The 15,942-nt window shown below is 38.9% G+C and overlaps 1 protein-coding gene and 1 long non-coding RNA gene across 2 annotated transcripts in view; one reads left to right on the top strand and one right to left on the bottom strand.

Moving 5' to 3' along the window:
• LOC116168900 (thrombospondin type-1 domain-containing protein 4-like) overlaps window positions 1-12,669 on the top strand; it is a 161,086-nt gene extending 148,417 nt beyond the window's left edge. The window contains exons 7-12 of the mRNA XM_031484909.1: window positions 6,187-6,388; window positions 6,443-6,609; window positions 10,466-10,721; window positions 10,772-11,160; window positions 11,211-11,877; window positions 11,931-12,669. Coding sequence (XP_031340769.1) covers window positions 6,187-6,388; window positions 6,443-6,609; window positions 10,466-10,721; window positions 10,772-11,160; window positions 11,211-11,877; window positions 11,931-12,055 — 1,806 coding nt within the window. The 3' untranslated portion in view covers window positions 12,056-12,669. The remainder of the gene's footprint in view (window positions 1-6,186; window positions 6,389-6,442; window positions 6,610-10,465; window positions 10,722-10,771; window positions 11,161-11,210; window positions 11,878-11,930) is intronic.
• Window positions 12,670-14,424: 1,755 nt separating this feature from the next.
• LOC116159411 lies at window positions 14,425-15,193 on the bottom strand. Its single transcript, XR_004142979.1, has 3 exons — window positions 14,915-15,193; window positions 14,591-14,855; window positions 14,425-14,540 (listed from the first exon to the last, which is right to left on the bottom strand). It is a non-coding gene; the product is annotated as an uncharacterized LOC116159411 (long non-coding RNA).
• Between the last annotated feature and the right edge of the window lie 749 nt (window positions 15,194-15,942).

Genomic DNA, 15,942 nt, shown 5'->3' with positions numbered 1-15,942 from the left:
GTGGGTAACAAAAATCTCCATCGTCCTGTTTTTTTTGCGTCGTCTATATGAGTATTTGCAAATATGTAGTGCACTAGACGTAGGTAAACAGGTATGCTTCCGGAGATTGTCATGTGAAGTGTAGGTATGGAATTCGTGACCTAGGTTCCCATTTGGGTAAGGATAAAAAGCATGTTGTTTGGAAAAGACAAATATACATTCATTATTTATGTTGTTTAACATTATGTTTAAAAGAAAACAATAAATTGTAGCATATGAAGGCGTTACTGGTACCTAATGTTTCTGTTGAAATGCCTATTGCAGAAAATTGGGTAATCTAATGCTTGTGGGTGGCAGTAAATGGAACTCATCCCGAATTATATCTAACAATTTGATACACCTACTACAAAATGCAATTGAATTGTTATCAACGGTCTTCTGGGTATACATTCTTTTCTGATCTCTTGATTGAGTTCTGCAGGTGGTAGTGTATTGAAGATATCACATCTTCCCTTCGGAAAACGGTATGAGGGCTGCTAACTCCTTTTTGTTTGACATAATCATAAATTTTGACAAAAGACCAGGTTTCGATACCAACGCTGCCATCACACATATCTTTCTTCTAACATTAAAGTGTACTGCAGATGAAATGGTTATTGCCTGGGTTATTGATTTTCAAAAACTAACATTTATAATAATAATAACGTCTTTATTAGATGTCTGTATTAGATGTATTTTGTCCTGAGCATTACCTCAGGTGGTCCTTGGGTTACGTGACGCTAATAAGCCCCCCAGGTACGATCATGAAGTAAATGAAAATGGCTAGAGGGCACCTTAATTAAGCGTTTTCAATTTAAAAAAAATGTGCGGAAGAAGCCCTAAATTTTACTCAATATTTATATATATTTTTATCATTTATATTAATATTCATTATTTATAAAAGTTCACGTCATTTCCTCGAAATGTGAGGTTATATTACTCCAAATTTCATGATTGCTTTTTAGTTGGTAATAGTGTTCTTCACATTCTTAAGAGGTTATGTTATTTTTCCACGATTTAATAAACGTTAAACAATGATGTACAGCTATTATACATGTGTTTTTAACTATACCATAATAGCAGTAAATAGTTCTCTACATGTTTTACATAATTCATGTGTACTTTATTTACAAAAGATGGGTGGCAATTTTCGAGCTTGAAATACTAACAAAATATACGTACTTCTGAAGACTTGATTGCACTTAATTTTTTCAATCCTGTAAAGGGCTCCATATAGAGTACGATTGATCTAAACAAGAGAGGGATAATAATAATAATAATAATAATCTGTCGAGTCCGTCGTTTCAGATCGATCAAAATTGAAAAGGCGTTTCATGTTAATTGGTGGTCGCTAACAAAGAGGCGATCTATGGGAGATGCCCTCTCGACCATATAAGATGGTGGATGCTAAGCAACGATTGGTATGAAAAAGGCGTTCGAAGTTAATCGGTGGTCGATACGAACGAATTAGTATATGAAACATGCAGGAAGTGCTCGGGTTTCCCCTCTAGGTGATTGACTCGATCTTTGCCAGATGCAATATGTAACCTTCTCTACGACATTCTTCTTCCCTAAGACATTCAAGGGGTTAGACTGTAGGTATGCGTGTCCAAAAGTGGGGTTATTAAAGTGTATCCACATGTGACATGGAAGTGTCGGTTATTTGGTGTATAAGTCGAAGTAATCCTAAAATTTTATTGTGCATTATACCTATTATACTACTTTAATTACATTCACCGTTCATATACACGTTAAACCCAGCATATTTCAATTTAGTAGACGAAGAAGTTAATATAAGCTCTTACAAAAATTAGCTGTCACCTTTTAATGAATAAAGAAAGCTTCCACTTAAAATTTTTCAGTTTCACCATCTTAAGAATGACGAACGACGAAATTAAGTGAACTTTGTAGGATTGTGGAAAATTTTGGGCTTTTTCCGCAAACTTTTTTGTTGAAAATGCTTAATTAAAGTGCGATTTAGCCATTTTTATTGATTCCATTATCGTAGTTGGGGGGCTTATTAGCGTCATGTAATTGTTGCTTGTAAACTATGAGCCAAAAAGGTGACTACATGGATCGTGTGGGACGTACCAACCAAGGAAAAATGCCGACCAGGTATGGTGAATGGATGTATCCGGGTGACCAGACGAGGTCAAGCGGCAGAGAGACATCCGGAAACCCTTTGGACGTCACGACGACGGCGACCAATCAAGGCAATAGTGCAATACAGTGCGTCTCAACTGTAATTGGGGTAAAACCTGTAGTTGAGCAAGCAAATTTCATCAATAAATCAAATTTCATCAATAAAATACAAGTTCTAATTCAATTACTGCAAGTGAGGCTGCACAGGTTAGGCTAGCAAGAAAAGAATGGCTTAAGGCTACGTTGGAAGGCAAACAGACATTAGCTGACCTCGAAAAGAAGAGGTTAGGTTCAGAAATTGAGGTCAAAAGGCGAGTCAAAAGGACACAGGTTGTGTTCGAATTTGAAACAAGGGAGACCCGGGCAACCTGGGCAGCTCGAGATCGAGGAAAAGTATGAAATACTGCTTGATACATTAATTAGATCAACAGATTGAAAGAGGCATTGGGTTGAGCGTGGTGCTGGGTATTTAACGAGTCAGTCACAACAAAGTGGGTTTGTACCGAGCCATATTATGTCTTAACCACGACAAAATGACTTTGTACCAGCCCTTCTTTCTTACAACCACCAATACAACAAGACGTTACAGTGCCCGAGCCATCCTATGTCTATTCACAGGCAGTCATGCCTTCTCTTGACATCCAGCAGACTGGTCTGGGTTCATTGAGCGGTTTAGACATATTGTGGATGCATGTAAGCTGGTGCAGGGTGAGAAATTTGACTTGTTAAGGAGACAAAAGACTATGTGAAGAATCTTCTCTGCACAAGTGCAAATGTAGGTGTGGCCTTAGAGGTATTAGAGAAAAGGTTCAGAAGACCAGAATTCATCATATCCATGTTTTTGAACAATTTGAGGTGGCTCTCCTTACCTCACAAAAGCAAACCAGAGTCATTTTTGAAATTTGCGAATTCCATGAATGACTTCATATGGATGACTGAACAATTGAACCAAAAGGACTATTGGCGCAATCCCGTAGTATTTCTCAACGAGATTATTGAGAAGTTGCCATGGACAACGGAAAATTCATGGGCTCTTCATCACCAACGTTGAATGATTTCGTTTCTTGATTCCAGTTGGTGACTTATTCACGTCTCAAGAAACACTATAAGAAACCTTCGGACAAGAAGGTTTCGAAACATGGGAATGTCTTAGTACCTACTGATATTAGTTAGGATACAGATCAAGAAGTGAGAAACCCAAGGAAAAGTCACCCCCCATAGTAGAATCAGTCAAACAAGGAAAATTCAAGAAGAAGGACTGTGTGCGATTTGTGATTCGGAACACAAGCTCACTAAATTGCAGTGCTTGCGATGAATGAGCGTTGGCGCTTGGTTAAATCAAAGAAACTGTGTTTCCACGGTCATGGGAAAATCCAAAATATTTCATCCTTGGGAATAATCATAAACTGAATTTGTTCTATTCTAAAAGGGGAACGTGGACAAGTTGGAAACCTTGTTCAAAGGAGGAGTACAAAAGTTAAGCGAAGATCATTACCGATCATGCTGCGAGGACATAATGGCGTTGTAACAACAACAACCATGCTGGATGGTGACTCAATAACTACAATTATTATAGAGCAAAGTTTAGCTGAGGAACTTGGACTTGAAGCAAAGAGATTCCCTACAATTTTTCGTAGACCAAATCCATTCAACGGAAAGGGACTGAAATCCTGTCGGACTTAGAAGTGGCCGGAGAGGTAGACGATGAGTTCTTTCATCTCTAAGGAATGAAGGATTTGTGCAGCCCTTACCAATGCGTCAAGATCAAGACACTGCTAGATTGTTGACCACATTTGCAAAAAGTGAATTTGCCTGAGAGGGTGAAAGCGTCACAAATCCTGAGAAGACCAGATAATATTCGCCTCATAATTCCAACATAATATATTGAGCCTTCAATAAAGAACGCTACAGATGTCATTAAACGCTCCGTGGGTATCAAGGTGTAAGTTAGTATTGACAGTTCATGGGAGCACCTCGGGGAGCACCAATGAGATTTCTTTGTTCATGACCGAGAAGAAAATTCCAATTGAAGGGATGATGTGAGAGTTTGTGAGTACATAGGCATTTGGAGTAGGTGTTAAGGATGACCGGCCGCGGTCAAAGGAAGACAAGCGTGAGGACAGATCATAGAGTTAACCACGAAAAGAATTAACTAGGAACGTTGCAAAACAGGTTTGATTCGGCGCGATGAAAATGTTTGTCTTCCTGAAATCAGTGAATAAGCTTTGAGTCTTAATCAAAGCTTCGAGAAAAACCAGGTGTTTGCTGAGCTCTACCGCGACAAGATGACTCACAATTACCAAATGGGATATGTTCAAAATGTACGGTACCTATGTGCCCCACTCTGGAGACTTCTTTCCCAAAAAGCCAAATAAACTCAGTGTGGTTTTGGATGCGGCCGCAAAGAACCATGAAGTTAGTATCAACGACAATCTTCTTACAGGTCCTAATTTGTTGAAATCCCTTCCAGGGATTTTGATGAAGTCAGGGAGAGAAGAGTTGCATTCACGGCGGATATCAGACAGATGTTCCACTAGGTCCTCATCGAGACGATGCGCAAAGGTTACTCTGCAGAAAAAAGACAAATTTCAGCCTATTGAGGATTGGCAGATGAAGGTGATGATATTTGGGGCCATCATCTTCCACACGTTACGTGAAAAACAAAAATCCAGAACAATTTGAGGAGGATCGCCCGAGAGTAGATAAAGCCATCACGCTCACTGCATGGACGATTATTTGGATTGTGATGTTGATAGAGGAGACGGCGGTAAGGTTTGTGGGTGGCGTCATCAAAGTGAGCTGGCGCATTTGAGATTGGCTCCTGGGTTTTCAAACTCTCAAAAGGTTATGGATACCGTTCCTGCGAGCGATTAATTACGGAAAAGCGTTTCGAAGTGATGAGGCTAAAGTCGAGAGAGTAATTGGATTATTTTGGAAGAGGAGGATGTATTCGGATTCTCATGGAAGGCCAACAAGCCACCTGAAGATGTAGCGGATGGATGTATCAGATACCAACCAAGAGAGAGCTGTTGAGCAGTAATGGGGAGTCGTTTTGCCATTGCGATTAATCTTAAATTAAAATATTAGTTTGTGAAACCCGGCTGTCTGTCATCTAACTGTTATCTTCGAAGAAATCCAAAATACGTAAACTCTTTTTTCGAGACGATTCATTAAATAATTTAATAATAATAATTTACGATAATTATAACAGAAATAACTTAATGGAAAAAAATTAATTCAATACAGACCGCAATGTAAGTTAAAAAGTAAACAACCTGCAGAAATTATGACACGTGAGTCAGCCAGTGGGAAAACTGGTTAATTTTTGTCCTAGGATGATAAAAACACGCGATCTTAGACACAGAACAAGATTGTATGAAACTTTTTTGTGCTATAATCCGTTTATCATTGTCGACAAATGACAAGTCGGTAATCATAAATGAACCGTTGCGTTCTGATGCTTCATGTGTGAAGATTTTAGCTTTAGCTATAATTTGTAGCAGTAATAACAAATAGCTGTCCTTTGAAATTTGTAGCAAATGTACACTTATTTTCTGCTGTGTAATTACGTTCCTACAATTTCCCATATAAAGTATCGTTCTAGTACCACTTACGTGTACCTAATGGATGAAACATGTAAAATGTTCTTTTAAAGTAATTAATTGACGGTACATTACATCGGAAACTTAAAGAGGTGTACTATTAGAAATCCCTTATAAACTTCTATGAAATCTGTTTAGAAAGTAAATTAGCTATGATGAATACCAATTTACCTTTAATGAACCGTACAAAGCTAATTCATCTTGCTAGTTCTCTTATCAATTGATAACAGTGATTTCATTAATTTAAACCATTATCCTTCTTGTAATTAGTGAACACGTCTTTTTGCATTTAAATGAACGGGCGATTTGGTTTTATAATTTCCGTCAGTTGTCATCAATCGCCTATGATAGACGACCACACGCAGACTTTGCACTTGAATACAAATCATTTTATTCTAAATTAATTGCCAATTTTTGATTTCAGAGTGTCGCCAGTAACGGGGTAATTGGCTCAATTGACGAGTCGTCCGAGGTTTGCTCAGCTTGTCGAAAAGGATCATGCAAGACAATTTCCGGTTTATATACTAAACCGGACCTGCCGCAAGGATATTCCTTGGTCACCCAAATTCCGGCAGGAGCCTGTAATATCATCGTCCAGCAGCTGATGAACACTAACAACCGCATAGGTTGGTATGCGTTTGCCGATTTGATCGTTTACCTTCCACTTTTGCAATTTGTAGCGCTCAAAAACTCAAATGGAACCTTTATAATTAACGGCGAATGGAAGTTTAGCCAAAGCAGAAGCGTGGAGAGTGCGAACACCAAGTTTTTTTACAAAACTCAGGACAGTTCGACGAAGGAGACTATTAAGGCAACCGGGCCTATTTCCAATGCAATTGATATTTTGGTAAGTCACTTTGTAGACCTATGAAATCGTAGAGGCCACAAGAAGTACCTACTTGTACCCATTTGTAACTTAGATTTCTGCGAGGTGTCTGAATTCCGTCATTTAAAACAGACAAACTTGTTTTTCACCCCCAGCCGAAATTTCAAGTAGTGAATTATGCGCTTTTGGTGTGAGCAAATGTGTTTTTTGTCACTAACAGAATAATATGCTAGTAGTAGTCGGATGTTTCCCGGGAAATTTAGTGCGCGAACACACTGATAATTATGTTACAAATTGTGTAATAATAATGATAATAATAATAATATTTATTGGGAAAAAAGGTCAAACGATACAATAACAATTGAAGCTTTACGATGAATTTTCGGAATTTGTGAGAGGGAAATGAAAATGATTATATTCTAACGAAAGCTCTTTACGATGGGCTTTTTTCAATTCCGACCCCTCCCCCGACAAAAAATCGATTATCATTCCTCATTCCGCAAGAACGGAATATATACTCACAAAAGGAACATGAAACGTCTGAATGAGACGTATTGTAAGGAATTTTCTAGAGCGATATCAAGGCGCCAGCAAGTCGATAATGGATTAGTCCCCGACAATAAGGAATGTATTGTGGTTCATTCTTTCTGTGGAATGTAGGAAAATGTGTTGTCGCTTCCCGAATGTTCCAATTTAAGAAACTCACCACCAAGTAAATTGGTTCCTGAAAAAGTCTCTTTCAGTAGATGCGCTTCGGAAAATTCTCGCTCACTAGGAGCTTGTTCCAAAGGTCATTCACGTTCAGAAAAACTCTGCAGTCAAAGAGAATACTCGATTTTGCATTTTGGGAATATCAATACATATTCAATAATTGATTAGATGATTATAGGAAAATGCATCTTTGAAAGTTTGCCTCCGGAATATTCGCCTCTAAGAAAACTAACCTCCCTGGTAAATTCATTTTCGAAAAGTTCGCTTTCAGAAGATTCGTCCGGAAAATTCTCGATCACTAGGAACTCGCATCAAAGAACAATTGCATTTTGAAAAGCTCTGCACTCGATGAATACTCGATCTTGCGGTCTTGGAATAATCTCTAACTCTACAGATTTCTCCCCTAGGAGATTTTTTCTGTGGAACATTAATCTCCAGAGTATTTACCCTCAAGGAAGATGTGCTGACGGATACTTGACCAAGTAGTCATTACAGTAGAAATGTTGACCAATGATCCAGCTTTTTTAAGCTTAAATGCTTCTTAAAGATAGTTCCTTGCAAAAGCTATTTCGGAGGGAAAAGCGAATTCTCCGAGCCATGAATATTCCAGGAACAATTTTTCCGAGGGGGGGGGGGGGTTTAAAGATTTAATGGTCTAAACTGTGAAAGTGCCTACATTATCTTAGTATTTTGAACATGAGCTACTTTTCTCTGTCTCTCTTTCTCTTTTAAGAGAAAAAAATGTAGGGTTATCTTCTTTTTGTATTACCACAAATCTAATGTATATGTGGAAATAAAATGCAGAAACACAACAATTTAAAGAGTGAACATTTTGAAGAATTCGATGGCACGCGGTAGAAACAGCAGCTTTGAAAAATCATAAGAAGCAGCGGGAGAGATTAGTTGAAAAACTCGAAGAATCCAGAGGATTTTTTAAATCAGAAAAATCCTAGGCAGAATTGGCAGGGCTATCTCGCTTAGCGCAAGAAAAGTTCTTATGCAGAACAAAACTATCAGAATCTCAAGTGACAGCAGGACTGCCCCCAGGCTTTTTCCGAGTGTACCCATGAACTAGAGTAAGAAGCAAACAACAACACCCTTGAAGACATGCTGGAACAAAAGGCAATGAGAAAACATATGAGTTAGCCCGACTAACAGATATACGTGTTTTTTTATCCAGAACCTGCTCTTCCACTTCTAGCTTCTACTGTATTCCAGAGAACTTAATACTCAAGACAAGATTGACGTCATGCGACAGAGGCCTGTAGACAAATAAGTATACATGCCTCGCGTGGGTTTGGCAAAATTACTATCTTGTAGAGGATTTTATGAGTAGGTATTTATAGACGATGACACGGCACACCACATACTTTGCAAATGTCCTCCTCTATTCAAACTGAGACGATCCCTGTTGGGGGTGTCCTGGCCAGAGATGGCTACGATTAGAGCCGATTCCACTTCTGCGTCCCTAGGTTCATCTCACGTGTGGAATGGCTTGAGAAGCGCGGGGTCAGACGACTCTAGCCAGGCTCAGGAAGGTAGTACGTCCGAATGCGAATACATGTGAACCTAATCCACTTTGCTATCGTAATCCAGCATCGAGAAGGATTCGAAACATCTAAAATTTTCAGGGTCTGAAGGGTGTAAAGAATTTAAACATCATTTGATGAATAGAAAGAATTTGATGAAAACGTGAAGAAATGAAGGATCTGAGTCCGAAGTCCGAGTCAGTCCGAAACATCGAAGGAATTTAAGGAGGATAATTGAAAAACCCGAACAATCCTGAGGCGTTGAAAAATCAGAACCTAGACATCTGCGACACACCATGAATAGAAACAGTGGAATGAATTCATAAAAAAACGGAAGCATAAGAGTTTCAATAATATGAAAAGTGTTCCAAGAATATGTAGGATCTTATGTGTCTGTAGAATTTTCACAATCAAGAATCGGAATCGGAAGCATCCTTGAAATAATAAGAACCTGGAGAATTTGAAGATCTTCATAAGATCAAAGAAATAGAGAGAAATGGAAACTTCAAATTGAAGACTCCAAATGTCCTTACGCATCCAATGAATTTTATTGATCTCAGTAGTCGGAACAATCTGAAAACCGGAAATATTCGTAAAACACGGAGGTTGAACATTTGAAGGTTCTGATTAAACTAAAGAAACACATGATATGGAAAATTGACAAATCTAGAGAATCACCAAAAACATAAAAGGGAAAATCCGTATAATCTAAACAGACAAATGTAGAGAGAGAAGCTATATAATCTCGAGAATCTAAAAAGGCGGGGAAATGGGAATATTAATTTGAAACATCCGGGCAGTGGGAAGAATCTGAAACCTAATACCTAACGGGAAAAATTCCTAAGAAATGTAAGATTTTAAAAAATCCTATGATCCGATGGAATATGAATATGAAGGATCTTAAAGGATAGTAAAATTGGAATAATATGATAAATTCGAAGTGACCTAAGAAGTGTTCGAAGGAATGGTGCAAAATGTGAAAAAAACAGAAGAATCCGAAACATGAGGAAATTTGGGGAAAATTGAAAATCCGCAGTTTCTGAAAATGAAGATTCGAATCGGTACGTCTGAATAACTCAATAAGATAGAAAATTCTTCAGGCGACGCAAAAAAAAAACGAAGAAAGGGAAGATTTTGAAGAGCCTATTGACTACTTTCAATTTACGCATGTACGATTCATTTTAGCTGATGCGACGTATGTATTCGAATAGGTACACTTCAGCGGGACAAAATGCTCATAACTTTTCTTTAGAAAGGCAGTATGAAGTAGCTTGCTCATTGAGCGGTTTTGGATAAAATTTTGTTATTGAATCATGTATTATCAACTTGAGAAATTAATTTCCTCTGCCTAAAGCCTCGGAAATTAAACTTTTCTCGCACTTGATAAATAAATAGCTGTTTCTCCTCATCCCCTATTCAATATACTACAATTCTGTTTATTAAATAAAGCTTGTTCAAACGAAAAGCACATAATTCGTATGCCGGCATACACTTTGGGTAAAATAGGTTTTTTTTTCGAAATAATGGACCTTTTAGTTGCGTAGTCAGAATTCCGATTGCAAGGTGGAAATATTTCTTATGGCCCTCATACGCATTCGTACAGACCAGCCCAGTGTTTAACGTTGTATGTACTATAGTTAGTTACACAACAACCAAATCCAGGGATAAAGTACGATTACTCTTTACCAATGATGATTCCGCTGGATGAAGAAATTGCACCTCCTTTCCACCCGGTACCTTCACAGCTGGAACCGCGCCGGTTAGACGTTCCCTCAAATTCTGTATCTCAACACGACGAAGCGAAACCTGGACATAACTATCGGCGGAAAATAAGGAAAAGGTTCTCGTGGAAAATCTCGGGAGTATCTCCTTGTTCAAAATCGTGCGGTGGAGGTATTTAGCTACTCTTTTTGTACCTAATAATTGACTTTGACTCTTAATAGGCCTGCAAACCACCACGTATACATGCGTCAGAGAGCATGGTCATACACCAGTCTCCGACAAGCGATGCTCTCACTTGGAGCGCCCAATCCAACAGCAGATCCGTTGCAACACTCATCCCTGCGCAGCTTTCTGGGGAGGCGTTTGGAGCGCGTGCACTGGATCGTGTGGCCAAGGCTTGCAACACTTCGTGGTTACGTGCCAACAAGATCGTGGCGGTAAGCCGATTGCCGTACACGACAACGTCTGCTCCACAGCAAAACCAAACGCTTCAAGCAGACCTTGCAAGTTACCACCATGTGAAACTCGATCTGATAATGAAATCAATCAACGCGTAGATTCGACCAATAAAGTTGAAGTACACGAGTGGAAGGTGGGGCCTTGGTCGCAGGCAAGTTACCTTTGTCATCCTCAAATTTGTCGTTTACTGTAAATTTTTAGTGTTCCGTATCGTGCGGCACTGGTCAACGTACCAGAGTCATCTCTTGTCCAAGTGGGAGATGTTTAAGCGAACTGAGACCTCCTCACGCTGAATACTGTGATAGCGGTAATTGTGCTGCACATGGACACGTTTCTCCGTGGTTAGTGTCGGAATGGTCGCATTGCTCCGAGTCGTGCGGGACCGGAACGCAGTTTAGGCTGACGATATGCGGCATCGGCTCGTGCGAACCTTCCGGTAAACCGGAAATCGAGAGGGCTTGTTCGAGTGACAGGTATTGCGTCGGGCAGTGGTTCATTGGACCATGGGGCCCTTGCTCAGAGTCGTGCAACGGTGTCTCCAAACAGACTCGCGAAGTTATGTGTTTAGTTAAAGTGAGAGGACAAACGCGTATAGCTAATGATATGACGTGTTCTGTGCAAGAAAAACCGATCACTGAGAGAGCGTGCAGCGGACAATGCACACCGAAGTGGTTTGTTGGAGAGTGGGGCGTTTGCGAAGGACCTTGTCCCGCTGGAATCCAACGCAGAGAAGTGCGCTGCATGGAGGCAAACGGTGCCCCATCGAATCTGTGCACCGACCCCGACAGACCAATATTGAAACGTTCCTGCGGCTGCGAGAGAAAGGACGACCAGATGAATATCCCATCGCACGATGAACCACAGGACCGTAAGACGATCTTCTGATCTCTTCCACTCAGTAACATCCTTCCACTGTTTCAGATACTTGTGCAGACAAAATTCGAAATTGTCACCTGGCGGTCCAAGCACGACTCTGCCAATATCAATACTACAATAACTCATGCTGCGCGTCTTGCAGAAGAGCGCCACAAGAAATAATTGAGTGAACAAGTCAACCTAACCTACGAAAATGAATCCTAATAGTTTGTCTTGCTGAAAGCAAAACAAATATATTTAAATTTGACTGAAGACAAAGTAAAGGACTAGGAGATCTGCATGAATCATTCAATTTTTGATATTAAACCTACTACGCTGCATGATCTTTATGTACATCACATGTAGAATACTCTCATTTGTTAGTTGTCTGTGATTGTTTACTATTTAAATTAACATTAGCTTATGTATGTTGAGTGCCAGATACTTATTTAATATGCTTCCGAAGCACTGCCATTAAAAAGCGTGATTGGTATAAAAAGTAAGTATTAAATTTTTACATGTATATGCCATATTTGTATTTAAAAAAAAACCATAGAGTCGAACAAATTTTTTACATTTGTATACAAGAAGAATTGTAAATTAATATTTTACGCTGTTAGCGTACGACTGCGCACTTGCCAAAACGTCTAATTAATTATAAAATATAACTAGCAATAAATTTTAGATACCTTCATAATTTTTTATTATCTATAGATGTAACACAGTTATTATGTTTAAGGAAAGGAGTATTATAATCATCTACGCTTTAACGTATTTATTAGTAAAACAATGCAAAAACCAAAAATGTTTTGCTTACTATTTCCTACCTCATAGCGCCAGTGATTTGCGGCAACGTAAGTATACAAGGAAATTTTTTCCGGTGAGTACCTCGGAAACTAGCGGAAAGAATTGCAGTAGTACCGTTGAGTTACTCAATGGTAATACGAGTTTCAGTGCAAAATACTTGTATCTAATGCCGGCGTGTTACAGCCCTTTGAATTTTCTTTCGAAATTGGTTTCTAGTCTATAACTTTTGATTGAGAAGTCTGATCGAAAAAGTACGAATTGTTTTGGATTCTACGCACCAAAATTAATAAGAAAAAGTGTTTTCCCGAGAAATTTTGGTGCAGTCGATTTTTGGTAAAATTTTTTGAGCCCCGAAAAAAAAATTGTCTCAGATCGACTCGGAAAACAAAATTTTCTTATAGAATGTGGCCTGTAGAATCCATAATTTCAAACAATTCCAAGATTGGGCTACTAGTTCAAAAGTTACAGGCGTGAATTTCGTCCGTCTGCCTGAATGCAGTGGTCGAAGTGGAAAATATTTTTTACCGGTATGGCTGAACCAGGGAAGGCTAAGGGCTGAACCTTAGACTATGAAAGAGAGGAGAGCGCGCGCGTGAAGTAAATTGCGATCATACTGCCACCACCAGTGGCGCCCGCTCGGGTATTACATTAGGAAATTACAATTTATTTATACTGCCATCATGGTACGATTAACCTGTGTGTACAGTTGTCGCACATAATATTGGGTTCTTATTTGAATAGAGACAAAAAACGCGATAAACGTAAACATACGACTCGACTTTGATCGTTTCGGAAACTGGGTGCGCGATATAAACGCAATATTATTGAAAGTATACTTACATAAGTAGGTATGTAGATATTACCACATATACCTTTAGTAAAATTCTGCACCCCCCTTTTTGAAGCGATCAAAACTGAAAAAGGGTAAATTATAAAAGTGTACAATGTAGGTACGGTATATGTTCGTTATGCTCCAATAACACTTTGCAACACATTTCGCTTTTAATTAATGCACACATCTTTCTGGTGAGGAACCCTGCAACGTATTTAACAATTTGTTCAATATTGCACAGTTCATGCTTTTTGAACAAACATTTATTGCATATCTTCCAGTTCTATTTCATTGTTCCAATTAATTGAAGCATTAATAATTTGTTCGTTGCTTCCTTGCGACGGACAAGTTATATAGAATAGGGATTGTATCCAGAGGAATACAACTCTCCACCCCACTATCTCACAACTCTGTTGTAATCAGCAAGCGTTTGTAGGTATATGCCTCGGTATAAGCACTTTCAAACTGCCTTGAGGTGGGGTTGTTATTCTATCCATCCCTTGATCTTTTGGAAGAAGAAAATAATTCCAGATGGTCCTGGCTTATTTTAGGATCCTTCGCAAAAAATACATTGTCGTTTCCCTATGGTGCATACTACCTGGGACACATTGAATCTTTTTCTTCCCGATATATCTGCTTGCTTAATTGTGAATGGCAGTTAGCGCTTCTGATGTGAATCCTGGGGAACAATTGCTTGATTTATAGGTACAATTTGCCGATGGTGCACACCAGTATCATACACTGTTCTGACATAATTTTCCCCTTTTGGAGACAGATCATTAGCTTATATACTGTTTGCGGCTAAGTGCGGAGAAACAGGTGATCATGCACCAACAAAGTAATTAATGAACTGTAATCTATCTTGATTGATACACTTCTTATCAGTTTGGTTGTTATCATGAAGGAAAATAAAGTACAACCTTAGTAAATAATTCTTATATTGAAAACTGTACAAATAAAATAAATGTACCTATATTCTTTTCCGAGTGAATCTTGAGGGCAAACGCAGCTGATGGTTTCAGAATGGGAAATTATTTCTAAACAAAATAGCAACCATAAAATAGAATAAATGAATTGGAATACTCACAATTATACAACAGGCTTTGGCAATAAAGCCCTAAGCAGTTTCTTGTACTTCAGTAATAAGCTGTTGATACTATAGCAAACCGTTGACGATGACGACGGTGATAATATTGAATTGAGATGTCTTCTCCCCTAACGGGTTTAATCATAACGATCTTCCTTCAGGATATCTTGTCTTTATCGAATGTGGCGGCGATCGATGTGTATTGTTTCGAACATCCATCGATGACCTCTCTCTTTTTAAGACCAAATCCTATCTGTCGTGCACCCTGCGCAGACTACATGTAAGTACAAAGGCAACATACACTATAGTTAAACTACTCCATACAAAGTAATCAGTCGCTTAAGGGTTAGGCATCCAACCATGTACATATTTGTTACGTGATGTAACTAGATGTCACGCCGCCACTGGAATATCGCTTGCAGGTTATATTATACTGTAATCGAGAAATTATCAATGAAAAGAAGTATAAAGCAGTATTTTATTCATGCATATAGGACAATTATAAGATTGTGAAAATGAAGACCTTAGAAGTGTTTTATTAACTACCATGAAGATTTAATTAAATTTAGCCAAACCAGACAACGTGCCGTTTTTTATCTTGCCTGTGAAATGATATCCTTGCTGGACAACGAGCCACGTGGCACTTTTACCAGTTGACGCAGAACAATTCAGCCCACGTTTATATCACACAGTTTTGCACACACAAACTTTATCAATAATGAAAAATGTCAATAAATTCACACTGCCACCGCGCTTTGCTGCCACCGAAAGTTATGGCGGTCGTCTCGAAATTCGCGTCGAATTCACGCATGCCGTGGATCGGTATTGCGGGTCTCTCTCTTTTGTCTAAGGGCTGAACTGATAAATCTTTAGTATTGCTGGAATAATAGGATCTTCCTCTTATAGTACTACTCATTAAAGTTACACCCTCCCGAAAGATTGCATGAGAGTTAAATTTTTAAATGGAGGGTAAAGGTTAAAGTGTTGCTTATGGATTATTGAGAAATGTTAAGGGAGCAGTGTTTTTTGCTATGAAAGTTCTCCGGAAAGTTACTTATCCTTTAGTGATTTAGCTTGCCATATTAAGTGCTTCCGATACTCCTTCTTTGCCTTCCAGATTACCTTCAGACTTTCGGGTTTCGGTCTGCAAAGTACAATTATTTACAATTAGTTTTATTCAAAGGTCACATTTACGTTTCTTATTTTTTCATAGAAAAGCCTTATCAGCCCTGATCAACATTCCGTAAGATCTATTGATTAACAAGGTGACTCCACGCGGGACAAATTCGTCGACCGGAAAAGGCGACAATTTTTACCGACTCTCTACTTGTTGCAGATCATTGCCTTGGATG

The sequence above is a fragment of the Photinus pyralis genome, unplaced genomic scaffold (assembly GCF_008802855.1).
Source record: "Photinus pyralis isolate 1611_PpyrPB1 unplaced genomic scaffold, Ppyr1.3 Ppyr1.4_LG1, whole genome shotgun sequence".
Lineage (NCBI taxonomy): Eukaryota > Metazoa > Arthropoda > Insecta > Coleoptera > Lampyridae > Photinus > Photinus pyralis.
The sequence above is the reverse complement of the archived record's forward strand: the minus strand, read 5'-3'. Positions and strand labels throughout refer to the sequence as shown.